Raw genomic sequence first — 14,971 nt, forward strand, 5'->3', positions numbered from 1 at the left:
TCAGAAGAATACCAAAGTTTAATTTTAACCACAAGACTTAGACCTTTGTACCACGCACCTGCATTTCTTTCTATTTACCTGAAGCGCTGGTTGCAAGGGAACTTTTGGGGAAGACATTGGGCCTGCTAATACACTGGCAGAGGAGCACACTGGTTGAGTACTACTCCCATTGGGGCTGAAAATCTGTTCCAGAATTCATGCCAACTACTTTATATCAGCCTTAACAAGACTGTCAGTACCAGGAGCTATTAATTAGTATTGTTTAGGAGACAACCTAGAGCACCTTCAGCTTCTGAGAGATTCTACCATTCAAGTGCTATTCCATTTGAATTCCGTAACACAACATGCAAATACAAGCCCAAAAGCAAGCACAAAACACACCCTGACAAATCCAAGCGTCACAGGCAGAAGATGAAGCATACCAGAGAACAGCTTTGAGTTGCATAACCAAAACAGGGAAGCAGGCAGAAAGAGATGAAGGCCAAATTCTGCCTGTCAAACCACTGCGGTTCAAATGCAGGGACAAATGACAGACACCAGAGAACAGCACCATTTTTTGCTTTTATCTGAAGATGGCTTTTTTCAGCATAGAAAAGTAGGATTTTGCTATAAATGTCTGCTGCTATTCTTAGCCCTTTGCCAGGAGCGCAGTACTTACGTCTTCAGCGTTCCAGAGGTCATCAGCTCGGTAACCAGCACGATGCATCTTTTGGCTTTTGCACAGGATTCCCAGAAGTCATAAAACCTCACGATGTTTGGGTGCTGTAGACCTTTCAACATTTCTGCTTCCTCTTTAAATCTCTGCCTCTCTACTTTTGTGAGTTTTCTGTCCTATAAGCCAAAATGAGACATTATTATTAGTGACGGACAAAAATAAAGGCTCTGCATTGCCAGGGTATTCAGAATTTTAAATTTGTTTTATGCTTATGTGTCAAGGGCAATTATATGTAAGAGACCAGATGCATTATGAACTAGGGCACTCGGCCTAAATCCAGTATCAAGAAGACAAAGAGATGCCTGTGCTATGCCATGCTCATGACAGCACTAATATTTAAGGCACCATGAGCACACCCATGGCATGCTGGATCAACCCTCAGCTATTTCTTCATGTTTGGGTGTTGTGAGGCTCCTCATCCAAGGGATTAATACCCACAGGATGCCATTTCCAGGTATTGATGTTCTCACAGCCAGGAAGGCTCCCACTGCCCTCAGCTGCTCCTGGGATGCTCTGTTACAGAGCATCAGCTGAGGTCCATGTTGCTCACCACACTGGGCTCTACAGCCCCTCCTGTTTACCTCAGGCTAAATTAAAACCATGTTACCTTCCAAAAAAATTAAAACACATCAATTTTTCTATGCGTTTGCCCTTCTGCTTCATTTTACAGACTTTTCCCTTCTTTTTGGTAAAGGAAGTGTTTGCAGCTGTCCTTCAGCTTCTTGCATAGGCTGCATACGCATGGAAATTTTTAGATTAGAAATGTGAAAATGTCATGTTCTACTACTCTGGTTTTCCTAGAGAATTTCAGGGCATTTCCCACAAGCTCCAGGCTGTCACATGAGCCCATCCAGTGCATGCAGAGCCTCTCTTCTCTGTCTCTTCCATGGTTCAGGAGAAGCTCAGGAGCTGCCTGGACCTCCCCACCACATGGAGATCTCATACGAGCAGCTCAAACACTCGCTCCAACATCTCAGGATGATGAAACAGAGCAGCAGGGGAATTCCACACCAGACCCCACCATCATGCCTGCCTGTGGTTTGCCCCGCTTGGCCAAAGCACTGCCCAACCCTACCCTAGAAATGGAGTTTTCGGGATCTTTAGAAGGTGCTCTTACTCAGAAAGCCAAAGGCTCACCAACAATCAAGATTAATTAGTTTATATTTTAACCTCATATTTCTTCCTTTTCTCAAGTGACTTAGGCACATCTATACGAGCTGCACTTCTAAGCACACAGAGGGAATTAAATGGGAACACAGCTGACTTGTAGCCAAGATGCAAAAGGATCAGCCACTGCCATTTCTACAGCCTGTCTTCACCCACAATCCCAGACAGTTCCAAGATGGGAATGAGAATTCCCATGGCTACAAAGGCTTCACATGGAAACTTCATCAGAGGAAACAGGGTTAGAACTATGATTTGGCTCTTGGTAGATGACAAAACCCTGCCACAGCTCCGTGTGTGCATGGTGGGAGCATTCACATTGGTACTGGAGCTGTTCAGGGTGCTCTCTGTTCCCTCTGAGATCTGTTGGAGCAAACCCTGCCCAAGCAGCAGCAGCAGCCCTGGGGCTGGGCAATGTAGGGTGCCTATGGTCACCTAGCCTGGGTCCCCAGGGCAGCCAGAGCCCCCAGTGCCCCACAGGGACAGCAGCACATGGAATGCCCACAGCTGAGCCAGGCAGCACCTCTGCTGCTCTACACCAGCCGCCTTTCTTCTAAAGCAAAAAAAAAAACCAACCAAACAAAAACAAACAACTAAAAAACCAGGCTGTCTAACAAGTCAGACAAGAAGAGCCAGAGAACTGCTCTCAAATCCATCACTTCTTCCCTACTGCTGAGTTTCTGTCTAATTTAAAACCTGCAGGATAAATCAGAGACACAGCTGTTAGGAAGGAGAAGGAGAAAGTCCCTGTTCAAGGCAGGAAGAGCAGAGTGGGAGCTGGCTGAGAAAAGAAAAGGTGCCCACATAGATCCCAGCAGATTTGAAAATATTTTCCAATCTAAAAAAAAAAAAAAAAAAAAAAAAAAAAAAAAAAGGAAAAGTAATACCGTAGTCCTTGACTCTCATTTCCAGGTTTCTGAGCACTGAGAACGTTTTTACTGCTACTTCATTGGCAACTTTAAAAACTATCCTTCAGTACACAACCATATTCTGTATATTCTAAATATTATGAGCAGGATCTTTTTGGTAACTGCAACAAAGTGATTCTGGAAGGCAAATGTGTGCTTTATTTGTAATTACAGTAGAAAATAAATAAGGATTTTTTAAAATCAGATTGATGAAAAAGCATTGAACATTGCTGAAGAATTGAGCATTGTTTTCCAGCTGGAGAGGCAAGGCAGGGCCAGGGCAGAGTGGCCATTCCTGCGGCTGCAGCCTCCACCATGGGAGGGGTCTCTGTTGCCATCTGGCCTCAAGCAGCCTCCTCTAAATTCCTCCAGGCTGAACCTGACACATGAGTCACTGGCAAAAACATAAGCTGATTCTGAAAGGGCTTAAGGGTCAAAGTGTTTTCTACTCTGAAGCAGCAGAAACACCTGTTTAACTTCATGACTCAGGGTTTAAGCCAAACCCATGAAACCTTCACTGGGGTCACAGACATTCGTTCCCTGTCATATAATCCACACAAGACAAAATGTCCTCATCCTGAAGCCAAGGGTATAAGCCTGAAACAACCTCCATACATTACATTTTAAGATAGGGAACAGGATTGTTTGGAAAGGTCATGACAAAGAAAGGTGGTCATAGACTCATGGAATAGGTTGGGTTGGAAGGATCATCTGGGTATGAGGAAGAAATTCTGCATTGTGGCTGCCCCTGGATCCCTGGAAGGGTCCAAGGCCAGGTTGGATGGGGCTTGGAGGAGCCTGGGATAGTGGAAGGTGTCCCTGCCCATGGCAGGGGGTGGACAAGATGAGATTTAAGGTCTCTTCCAACCAAAACCATTCTGTGATCCCATGAATTTCCAATCAGCACTTTAGAGCTTCAATTCTGGTAAATCCCACACTCATTTAACTGGATTAACATGATGTTTGCAGCAGGAAGATACAAAGAAGTGAATAGCCTATCTATAATCAAATTTCTGCTAATCCAACACATGTATGTTCTCTGCTTCTCCCTACTCATCAAGCTGGGGAAAAAAATTCTTCTCTCTGTTAATATAAAATTTATCCCTTCATTAAGTTCCTTATGAGGAACAACAGCAAAGACAGGAATTAGTAAGTAAATGTGTTAACAAAAGGAAAAGGAAAACTTACTAATTAAATTTCTGGAATGACATCCAAATTAACAGCAGGAACATGTTCAGTTAGTCATCCCTAAGCATCATTTCCTCCAGGTTGTAACATATGGGCTCTGACTAAGGATGTGAAAATTATACAAGCAGGAGACTGGCTTTCACCTGAGCCTTCAGAAGATTTCCAAGATTAACAAATGAGGTCAAGTTTCTTGCCTAATTCCTTACAAGGAGCAAAGAGATTTGAGAATCAATTCCATCCCCCCACTATGAAGAAAGGGGCGCTTGCAAAGACTACATACATTTTTCACATTCACACATAGAACTGTTTAGGTGTAGGGTCTGGAGGACGGCTCTTGCAAACTATAAAGTTGTGCTGCTTTGCAGTTTCACAGAAGTTTTAAAATTTTCTCCTTTTAAAGTCTTGAATTTCCACTAATGTTAAAAATTTTAAACTACTTTAAACATGTGGATATCTTACATACTTCCTGGCCTAAGGACTTCTGTGTCCAGCTAGCCTATAAATACTGTTTTCTTGAGAATTTTGTGTTTTGTTTTTAAATTCTTAAACTGACATAGCTGCATTTACTGATAGTTATTTAATTTTCTCTCATTTTGAACAGATGAAGGCCTGACTGTAAGGCAAGCAGGTGCATTAGGTCAGAAACAAGGGCCGGGCTCACCTCCATCATGCAGAAGCCTGACCCATGCTGGTGATGAAGAAACAAAAACCAGAAGCACTTCTGAGCCAGGGACAGAAATCAAATACCTACAGCAGAATGAACATCTGTTCAGATCATTCCATTTTCACATCTGCATTCCAAGTACGCACTTTTGGTCATGTACCACAACTACTCTTCTAATCAGAGATGGTCTCAATTGTGAAATCAGCCACAGGATCCACTGCCAGCTGTCTCCTGTAGAACTCTATTGGTTTCCCATGGATTTATGGACAGGAGCACAGTTCTGCTTTCATGTACCAGCCCTATATCTTTAGTATTATCCTACCTATGCAATAAATGTTTAAATAGCATCCAGAACCTTTCATTCCCACACCCCGCATACTGAGTTATAAGCACTTATGACTTACAGCAATCCTAAAGGAGATAAAATCCCCTCTCTGTGAACAAACAGAAGATGCCATGAGAAAACTTGCAAATCAAGAAAAAAATTTTACAGCTTTATTCCCTATCAGAATCCAGCCAACATTCTTCTTCAGTCAGTAACCCTCAGCCAAGTTACAGCCTGCTATTTGCAGCGTCACTACTGAAGCTGGGAGGTTTTCCCAGGGGGAACTCATTTTCCAAAGGCATAAAAGCAGTCCTTGTCCCCATGGATACTCACAATTCAGTGAACTGGAGCTGTGGAACAGGCCGAGGAAGATTTACTTATTAGCCTGAGTCATTGTTAGAAATCTATGGAAAATTAGGAATTGAATTCAGACCTTTATGGCTAAATTTGGCACAGTAGAAGAGGCTGAGTGTGCTTTATTGCTGAATGCAATCATAGCTTGCTGCTTTCTAAATTGATTAAGGTATACCTCAAAGCCTTACAGCAGAGGAACAGTGGGATTTGTATCTTCTATTGAACCTCAGCACTTCAGCAGCTCCTCCTGCAAAGGTAGGAGGAAGGGGAATCAATACCCAAATCTCCAATCCCAAAAGAGCCACAAACACACCAAAGAAACACAACACCATGGACAGACCATGTATTTTAGAGGCGAAAACGCCCCAACATAACCACACTATGACAACTAAAGCTTAAACAAAAGAAGTTCTTGCCAGGAGCAATTAAAATTAACTTCAGGTAGCACCTCCTTAACCTCCTTAATTACCAGTGCTTCACAGGTTCCACATAATCTTGTGATTGATGACATACCAAAACAGTTCTGACTTGCCTCACAAAACACCTTTTTCAAAGGAAACTCTGAAATCAATGCGTGAAAAAAGCTCCAGGATACTAGATCCCCCCTGAAAGGAAAAGCCCTAACCACAAAAATCCACTTCAGGCATGTCATGAGAACCTGGTGTTTCAGTATTTTCTGGAATTCCATCTGAGCCCAGCATTTACTGAAGTTTAAGCAATAATTGGTTGTGTTTTTAAAAACCGTTTTGCTTCACCTACTTCCTGTAACCCACAAACATAGTTACTGGGCAGATAAATTACCTTCATTCCAGTGCTGGACTTGTCAGCACAGGAGGCATGCTCCAGCTGCCCCTTGGAGGCTCAATCCTGGGCTGGACCACGGCAGGGAGTGGAGAGAGACATTTCAATGCTGCTGCCTAAAAAATCACCTTTAGAGAGGTGGAAATGGGGGAGAGGAGCCAGAGAGAATCCACTGCCCTTGAAGGGCTGTGCTTCCTAGTGTGCTGTGACCATTAAAACCCATCTCAGCACCAGCCCAGCAGCAGTGCTCATGTACTGGGAGGAACTGTCTCCTTTGTGCTTCTTCCATGTCACCTCCTTACTCTAGCCAAGTCTGCAAATTAACTTATTGTATAGGTATGAAATCCCCTTATATTTTCTAGTCTAGTGGAAGGTCATGGGGGTTGGAAGATGATTGCTGAGGTCACTTCCAATTCAAACCATTCAAGGATTCTGTGATTTGCTTTCCTGTGTGTTTGCTACACAGACATGGTATTTTTCCTAAAGAAGAGAGATGCCACCCCTTGCCCACCAGAGAGCCTGCCAGAGAAGCCCTACCATCCTCTGCAGCCTGAGAGGAGGCACCAAAACTGTTGTTATTTACCCAATGCTACCAAACAGCATGCAGACATTAATGCTCCCTTGGCCAATGAGTTTCAGCCACCAAAATAAACAGTGTGAAGAATTACCAGAACAAGCCAAGTTTGATTTAGCTTTGGTCTGGCAAGTTTAATCTTGGGGCAGCGTTCAATCCTGACTTTCTAATAGGAAAACAGCATTTTCCTCCCATTATTGCTACCATTTCCCATCTAGTTATAACCCAGCAATTGCATACTTCAATCTGTAAAACACTCTTAAAGTGAAATATTTGTACCAGTGAATTAATCATAGTCCACCAGGAACCCTAAGCAGGCAATAGGATGCTCAGTTGTCTGAGATGATGACTTAGGAATGGTACACCCCAGTCCAGTTCCCCACTATGAGACTCTTCAAGCCAAACACTGCTTTCTCTCGCTCCCGTTTCCCCCTGCCCTCTGTGGCAGGATGGAGAGTAGAATATGTATTCTCTGACTCTCAAATAAAGCCCTTGGACTGTGTTGCATTTGTCAGTGAACCCCAGGTTAGGCAGCCTTACCAATCCTAGAAGATATGCATGGAATAGCCCTTCAATCCTTGTGATGACATCCCTGAAGGGCTGGCAGTCTTCAATTCCACACTAAGTACATTTAGTTTAAGAAACTACCTCAAGTTCAAATTAGTAAGAAAATCACCACAAACCCACAAAACACCCTAAGACTCCCCACCAAACCAGACACATGGAGCAAACTGTAGGTGAGATTTTCACAGTTCCTCAAATCATCTTTCCTCACAGCCACAAATATACCTCTAATGTGACCACTCTTCTAATAAAACCACCTTGTGTCAAATAAAAGCAGCACTAAAAAGCCATTTCTCACTTGATTCTGTGCTGAGCCCAGGAGAGCACTGAGTATGAGATCCCCTTGGCCACTGAACCACCGAATCCCCTGAGTTGGGAAGAACCCACAAGGATCATTGAATCCAACACCAGCTCTGCCCAGACACGCCAACAATCTCACCTGGGCATCCCTGGCAGTGCTGTCCAAAGGCTCCTGGAGCTCTGGCAGCCTCGGGGCCATGCCCATTCCCTGGGGAGCCTGGCCAGTGCCAACACCCTCTGGGAAAGAACCTTTCCCTGAGATTGACCCTAAAGTTGCCCTGGCCCAGCTCCATGCTGGTCATTCAGATCCTATCATTCTCTTCCAAAGGGAAGAGAACAGTGACTGCCCCCTCTCCTGTCCCTCAGTGTTGTGGTGTGTTTTGCTTTGAATCCATGTTTGCCCCCTGCTCTCCTCCCCAGTCTGCCTCCTTTACCCAGTTCCCAATTTTCCCAAGCCCTTCCCTAACTGCCTCCCTTCCAACTTGTCAATCCTCCCTATCCCTATCCCTTTCTCCAGAGAGTTCTGTGTCTGTCTCGTTGCCCTCGACACCCCATTCATTACTTTGTATTATTGCCCCCATCATTTTCCCTGATAGGCTCATAAGCTATTTTCCCCACCTTATACTCCTCTCTTACCATATCCTCATTGGTTCACTTTCCTACACCCCTACTCCTGAGCTGCTGTATAAAATCTTCTGTTCACCCCCATCCCCCCCGCCCTCCAGTCTTGTCGGGGAGCCCAGGAATAAATCCATCCTGTTCTACACCAAGCCCCATGTCCTCGTTATCTGTCCCCATGCCAGACCAGCAGTTGCTGGGAATTGCAGAGCTCGCAGGGGGACAGTCGCACCCCTACTGCAGCCGCCCAGCACCGCGCACTGTAACAAATGGTAGCAGAGGATGGTTCCCTCCTTCGTCTTTTAAAAAAAAAAGGGCCAATCTGTGGGGGCACCCGCCTCACTGAAGAAGTGAAAAGAACATCTACAAGGAAGAACATCAGCGAGCTCTGCCTTGGACTCTAAGAGCAGCTGAGCGGAAGATCTGAGATTCCAGGATTCTCTCCTCATCCTCACCAGTGTGCTCTCTACCCCCCTCCCGGGCTACCAGAAATGTCTCCACCTGCGCTCTGAGGGTAAGTGAGCCAAAGGAGGGATTTTCCCAGCGGGTGTGTTTAGTCTCCACAAGCTGGTAAGCAAGTTTGCACAGACCACAGGGTACCCTCCTGACCTGAGGGGATCCTCACTCTTCCCCAAAAGGTTGGGGCGTCCCCTGAGGGTACCCTCCACTTATCAGGAGGGTGCTTTTCTATTCTCTCTCTTACCCAAAACTGGGCTCTCCCCCAAAGGCTGGGGCATCCCATGAGCACTGAGAGAGTAGAAAATACAAGAATAGGGCAGAAATGTTCCATCAAACGACAGCACATTCATAAGAATGGGGAGAATCTAATATTATGCAAGAAGCCCCTGGTGTCGGGCTCCTCCCCTGTAAGTTCCCCTGTGGCTTCTGTGAAGCTCCCTGTACCCTCTGTCCCTCGGACTTCCCAAAACCCTACCCTATCCTCCCTTGGGGATGGTGTTGGCCACAGCACCCCAAGCGTCCCGCCAGACACTGTTCAGAGCTCTCGAGGGAACTGCAGTGCACCCGGCACTCCTTTCCAAGGTGGCGCTGGCCACGCCGCTTGGAACCCCCTTTCCTGCCTTGACCTTTCTTCTCCAGCCCCAAGTTTCCCTCCAGCCCCACCCCTTCCGCAGAGGCCCCTGCACGAATCGCCTGTGGGGGCCAGTGCCCTTTGTTGGAAGGTGGGGTTGGACCATCCCCATTCCTTATTCCGGCTCCTCCTCTGGGGGGACGATCGCCTATGGGGCCTCCCGTCAGAGGACCCTCCTTCTTGGGAGATCACCCTCTTTTATGGAGGGACCTCCTTCGGAGGAAGGTGGAGCTGAAACCCAGACCTGGAATCCTCCATTTTGTCTCTCTCTAGGATGGCGGTGCCCAGGTCCATCCCCTTACCGATACCCCATAACACTTGTGGCAGTCACCAAAGTAATCAGATTTCTTCTTATGAACTGAATCAATTACTAATTCAATTGGCATTTAATTTTTGGAAGAATCTCCCCAAAGCCCTTGACCCTTCGAAGCCTTTGTGGAAACCATTCCAGATCATTAACAAGCTTCCACAGTTGAGATGAATTGAAAAAAGGAACCGAAAAGAACAATTTAAAACATGTTTTAAGTATAGAAAAAGGAGATATGAGGCAAGTGTTTGCCCATCAAAGTCAAAAATTTGTTTCACCTGTAAAAAGAAAGGTCACATAGGATAAAACTGTCCAAATTTTTTAAAAAATACTATCATCCAAATAAAAATAAACAGTTGAATATATATAAGAACAAAATTATTCAAGAGTGACTGCCCAAGTTACCCATCTATTTCCTTAATTATACACTACCAAATGTTCCATATAATTTTGAAGTTTTCACAGTACGCTTTGGAAAAATAGTTCATTAATTTAACTTCAGACCTTATTTAAACTTCATGATCTTTGTTGATTTTTCTTTAACCATTTTCCTATGTTTCCAACTAAATTTCTTGACTAAAAAATTGTTCATTATATTCTTGATACTTTAAAATAATCTGCTTGTTAAGTTATATATTATAGAGAGGAGTAATTCTCTCCAGTTAATACCCACCGTTACATAAAATTAAATGAGCAAGACCACATCTCCATTCCCTGATCACATCCTACAAGAGGAGTGACCTCCAAAATCACTTTCAAACCCCAGAAATCCAGATCCTGCAGATTCCTTGGTGATTCATGCTTCAAGCCCAGTCTTGCTTCAGGATAATTCCGCTGCAATTCCTACTCTCAACCCTGATTCTGTATATAATGACTTTGTACATCTTATAGTAAGTTTCTTATACTAAGAAGATCCTTACCCCATGCATTATGGTCATGAGTAATTCATTTTTTCCTGTTAATTTTTGAATTCTTTTCTGTTGCTGTAATAATTTGTCATATGCTAAAATATGTTTTATGATAGATTATGAATACAATACGTTATATAATAGATTCATTAATTTGTTTTGAACCCCAGAACTCTTCTTTCTTTTGTAAAAAGAAACGGGGAGATGTTGTGGTGTGTTTTGCTTTGAATCCATGTTTGCCCCCTGCTCTCCTCCCTAATCCCCTCCTTTTCCCAGTTCCCAATTTTCCCAAGCCCTTCCCTAACCGCCTCCCTTCCAACTTGTCAATCCTCCCTATCCCTACCCCTTTCTCCAGAGAGTTCTGTGTCTGTCTCGTTGCCCTCAACACCCTATTTGTTATTTTGTATTATTCCCCCCCCATTTTCCCTGATAGGCTCATAAGCTATTTTCCTCACCTTATACTCCTCTCTTCCCATATCCTCATTGGTTCGCTTTCCTACACCCCTACTCCTGAGCTGCTGTATAAAATCTTCTGTTCACCCCCGCCCTCCAGTCTTGTCGGGGAGCCCAGGAATAAATCCATCCTGTTCTACACCAAGCCCCGTGTCCTCGCTGTCTGTCCCTGTGCTGGACCTGCCGATAACCGGGAACTGCAGCGCTCGCAGTGGGACAGTGCACCCCTGCCGCAGCCGCCCAGCACAGCGTGCTCTGCAACACCTCAGGAGGAAGCTGCAGACCACAACGGAGTCTTTAATCGTTACCACCATCATTACCATCATCAGTTTCACTGGCCAGAGCTGCAGCAGCTGCCTCAAGCGCTCTATGCAGGAGAACATCTTGCAGCATCTACATCTTTTATCACCCCAATGATTGGAGCCTTATTGAGCTGGACGTATTTTATCTTGTTCCCAGTGAAGAGCTGTACTCTTGCCAGGTAAGCATGGAAAACTTGCCCACACAGCCTTCAGTGTAAGTTCAGAATCTCAAAAATTTTCACATCCCTAATTTCCACAAAACATGTAAGACTGACCAAATTTATATGTGCCTTTATACAGACATGCTGAACTTAATTATACTGAGGGATAGGAACATAAAATAGCTGGAAAACATAAAAGTGATGGGTCTTTGCATAGATAATTTAAACTCCAACAGTGGCTCAATGAATCCTGGAGAGAAACTTTCTCAGTTCTTCCCTCACACTGCAGCCTACTGAGCCTCCTACACTAAGTCATTTAATGCTTCTCTGCCCACATTTTACATTTCTAACACACACAGAAAAAGGGTAAGGAGTTTCTCACTGCACCCTGGAGATCTATGGAAGATCAGCACCCTAACCAGCAGTATTGAGAGGTCTTCTCCTCCCAACCTGCTTCTAGTTTTACCTAGGGAACTTTGGGGGGAAATACAGGAAAATATTCCTTTAAAATAATTTGCTCTTTCTGTTTTGAAAAAGAAATCCTTGCACAGGGCTATATAATTGCAAAGACCCAACTCCCCAGGAAATGTCCAATGCCAGGTTGGACAGGTCTTGGTCTAATGGAAGGTGTCCCTGCCTAAAAGTCCCTTCTAACTCAAACCATCCTGTGATTCCATGATTCTATAAACTTCTGCACCTGAAAAGTCATGAGCCTCAGAGGTCCTGAAGCTGCTCCAGGGACACTCTGCTCTTGTTTTAGCCCAGCTCCACAGCACACAGCACCCAAGAAAGGACCAACTGCTTACAGCTGCTGCTGGAGGTAAAATTCAAAAGAAAACATGAGTGAGAAGAATATAGTGTGGAGACGAAGGAAAAAGCAAATAGCCCAACTGCCATAACAACTCAAGACACTGGACAAGCATTCCTTACTGCAATGCTTGCAAAGCTCTGGGAAATTGAGGAAAGGGACCTTTCACCATCACAAAGCCACTCTTCAGATTGGGGTATCCCAGCTCCTAAATACTTAACAGAGCTACTTGTCTGGAGTTTGGAAATGTCTTCCTTGTGAACCTTTCTAAGTGCTGTAAGGAGTTTCACTTTTGGTGCATTCCTAAAACCACTTGACAACCTGTTAGAAAACACTCCAAGGCAAATGCTGCACTCCCAGACAGGATACATTCGCTACAGTCTCCCATAATAGTTAGGAATTAAGCTGAAAGCATCCCATTTGTAACAAAATAGTTCATTTTCCTTGATTTTCCCCCCAGCAAAGATTGACATTCTATAGTCCTGCTCAAAAGAATATTAGGAACTTGTCAACTAAAACACACTAGTAGTTAAAAACTGAACTCCCCATCCCTTGGACAGCAAGGTATGGAAGGGTAACATCAACATGGGTATGTGAGAAACAGATCTGAGCCATTTTCCAAGGAGATTATATTTGGATTGATAAATATAATAACACTGACAAAATAAACTCAGATTTCTGCAATGAATTTGCTTCACATTAAGAATTATAACGAAACAGAAAATATCTGTTTACATAAAACAATTAAAAATTGTGTAAGCAATAAAAATACATGCCCTTGAGATTTTTCAGGAGGTTTTGGAGGGCTCAGGTTTTATTCTAACGAAGTGATTTGATATTTTACAAAAAACTGTGGAAAAAAAGCTCATCACTATTAAAAAATGTGACACTTTAGAAAGAATTAGGAGAATTTGCAGCATAAAAGTGACAGGCCACAAAGAGGGACTGGGCTTCTCATGTAAGCTATGTGTGAGGACCCCAACAATGCTGGGGCTAGACAGCCAGCCTAGTCATGGACTGATCCCAAGAAAGCTGGGGATGCAGGACAGGGGCTGGACAGACAGCCTGACCAGGGACTGATCCCAACAAAACTGTGAATGCTGGACAAGGCTTGGACAGCCAGCCTGGCCATGGACTGGTCCCAACAGAGCCAGGAATGCAGCACAGGGGCTGGACAGACAGCCTGACCAGGGACTGATCCCAACAGAGACTGAGGAACCCTCCTGCTGAGAAGAGCAGCTCTCAGTGCAGAGACCACTGTGCCCTTTAGCATGGATCCTGATCTAAGGACTGGCTGTGAGAAACAGTAAAGCACTGGGCCATACTGTCCATGCTGAGGAGTTCAGTCTGAACAGTTTCTCTGACAGTGTCAGAGATTACCAAATTCACTGAAGAAACACTTAGAAACCAAGGCACATACAGGAGGCTCGATTAGACAACCACAGAAGTACTTTGTAACCTGAAGTCTGTGAAACTATTCTGTTACAGCCCCCCATTATGTTACAGGACACATGACCTTGGCTAAGACCCAAAATACTGATCCAAATGGTCATTATCAAATGCAAACAAGAAAGTTGGCTAGATACCACCTATGAAAACACAAAGTCAGCAGCCCCAAATCTAAACAAATGTGAGTGATGTTCAGTGATAGGAGTCCCTGAAGCTCATCATGACAAGAATTTGAAAACTGGATAAGCAAAAAAAAAAAAAAAAACCACAACAAAAACAACCCCTGTCTCTTACTTGTAGATTCCCAACTGGTGGGCACAGACACATTCCTTACATTGGTCTGTTCAGCCCTAATCACAGGTGTTTCAGAATTTAAAATCTGTGGCCCACAGCAGTTTGGATTTTACAATGTGATGCAAGAATTATTACATGGACTGTAGTTAACAAACAATATTGGACAGAGACTTTATGGAAAGCAACAATAACCAGGAAACACTACATTTAATTTTCCAAAATATTTCAAGAACAGAATCACTGAATGATTTGGGTTGGAAGGGACTTTAAAGATCATCCTGTTCCCCCAACCACAGGCAGGGACACCTTCCACTATCCCAGGCTGCGTCAAGCCCCATCCAGCCTGGCCTTGGGCACTGCCAGGGATCCAGGGGCAGCCACAACTTCTCTGGGCACCCTGTGCCAGAGCCTCAGTACCCTCACAGGGAAAAATCACAGGGAAAAAATCCTTCCCCGTATCCCATCCATCCCTGCCCTCTGGAAGTGGAAGCCATTTCCTGTGTCCTGTCCCTCCATCCATTCTCCCCAGTCCCTCTCCAGCTCTCCTGGAGTCCCTTTACAGCCTGGAAGGGCTCTGAGCTCTCCCTGGATCCTTCTCCTTTCCAGGTGAGCACCCCCAGCTCTCACAGCCTGGCTCCAGAGGGGCTCCAGCCCTGGAGCAGTTCCATGCCTCCTCTGGATCTCTCCAGCAGCTCCACACCATTCTCCTGTAGAGACCACAGAGCTGGGTGCAGTGCTCCAGGTCCCACCAGAGGCGGAGAATCCTGTCCCTCAACCAGCTGGTGACACAGCCCAGGAACCAGACAGTTAAAGAATACTCAAAAGGCTTTCAAATGGGAAAACTAGGTTACTGCCTAGTAGTTTGAGCTTCATGCTCAGATTTCATGGAGCAGTGCAAGAAGATAGTGTTTACAGAGACTATTTGCCAAAAATGGTGTGTTTTATGTTTAACCACATATTGTTTCCTACATTCATAAAACCCAATACAAGTTAGAAAAACACATGGAAATCTGCTCTGTTCTCT

General features: G+C 44.6%; 1 protein-coding gene across 28 annotated transcripts in view; it reads right to left on the bottom strand.

Annotated features, from left to right (window-relative positions):
* Positions 1–14,971, bottom strand: part of WNK2 (WNK lysine deficient protein kinase 2) — a 99,001-nt gene that overhangs the window by 60,093 nt on the left and 23,937 nt on the right. For all 28 annotated transcript variants that reach the window (XM_085590877.1, XM_085590878.1, XM_085590868.1 and 25 more), the window contains exon 2: positions 659–831. In XM_085590877.1, coding sequence (XP_085447003.1) covers positions 659–831 — 173 coding nt within the window. The remainder of the gene's footprint in view (positions 1–658; positions 832–14,971) is intronic.

Source organism: Lonchura striata, chromosome 12 (genome assembly GCF_050655825.1).
Source record: "Lonchura striata isolate lonStrDom1 chromosome 12, ASM5065582v1, whole genome shotgun sequence".
In the NCBI taxonomy this organism is placed as follows: Eukaryota; Metazoa; Chordata; class Aves; order Passeriformes; family Estrildidae; genus Lonchura; species Lonchura striata.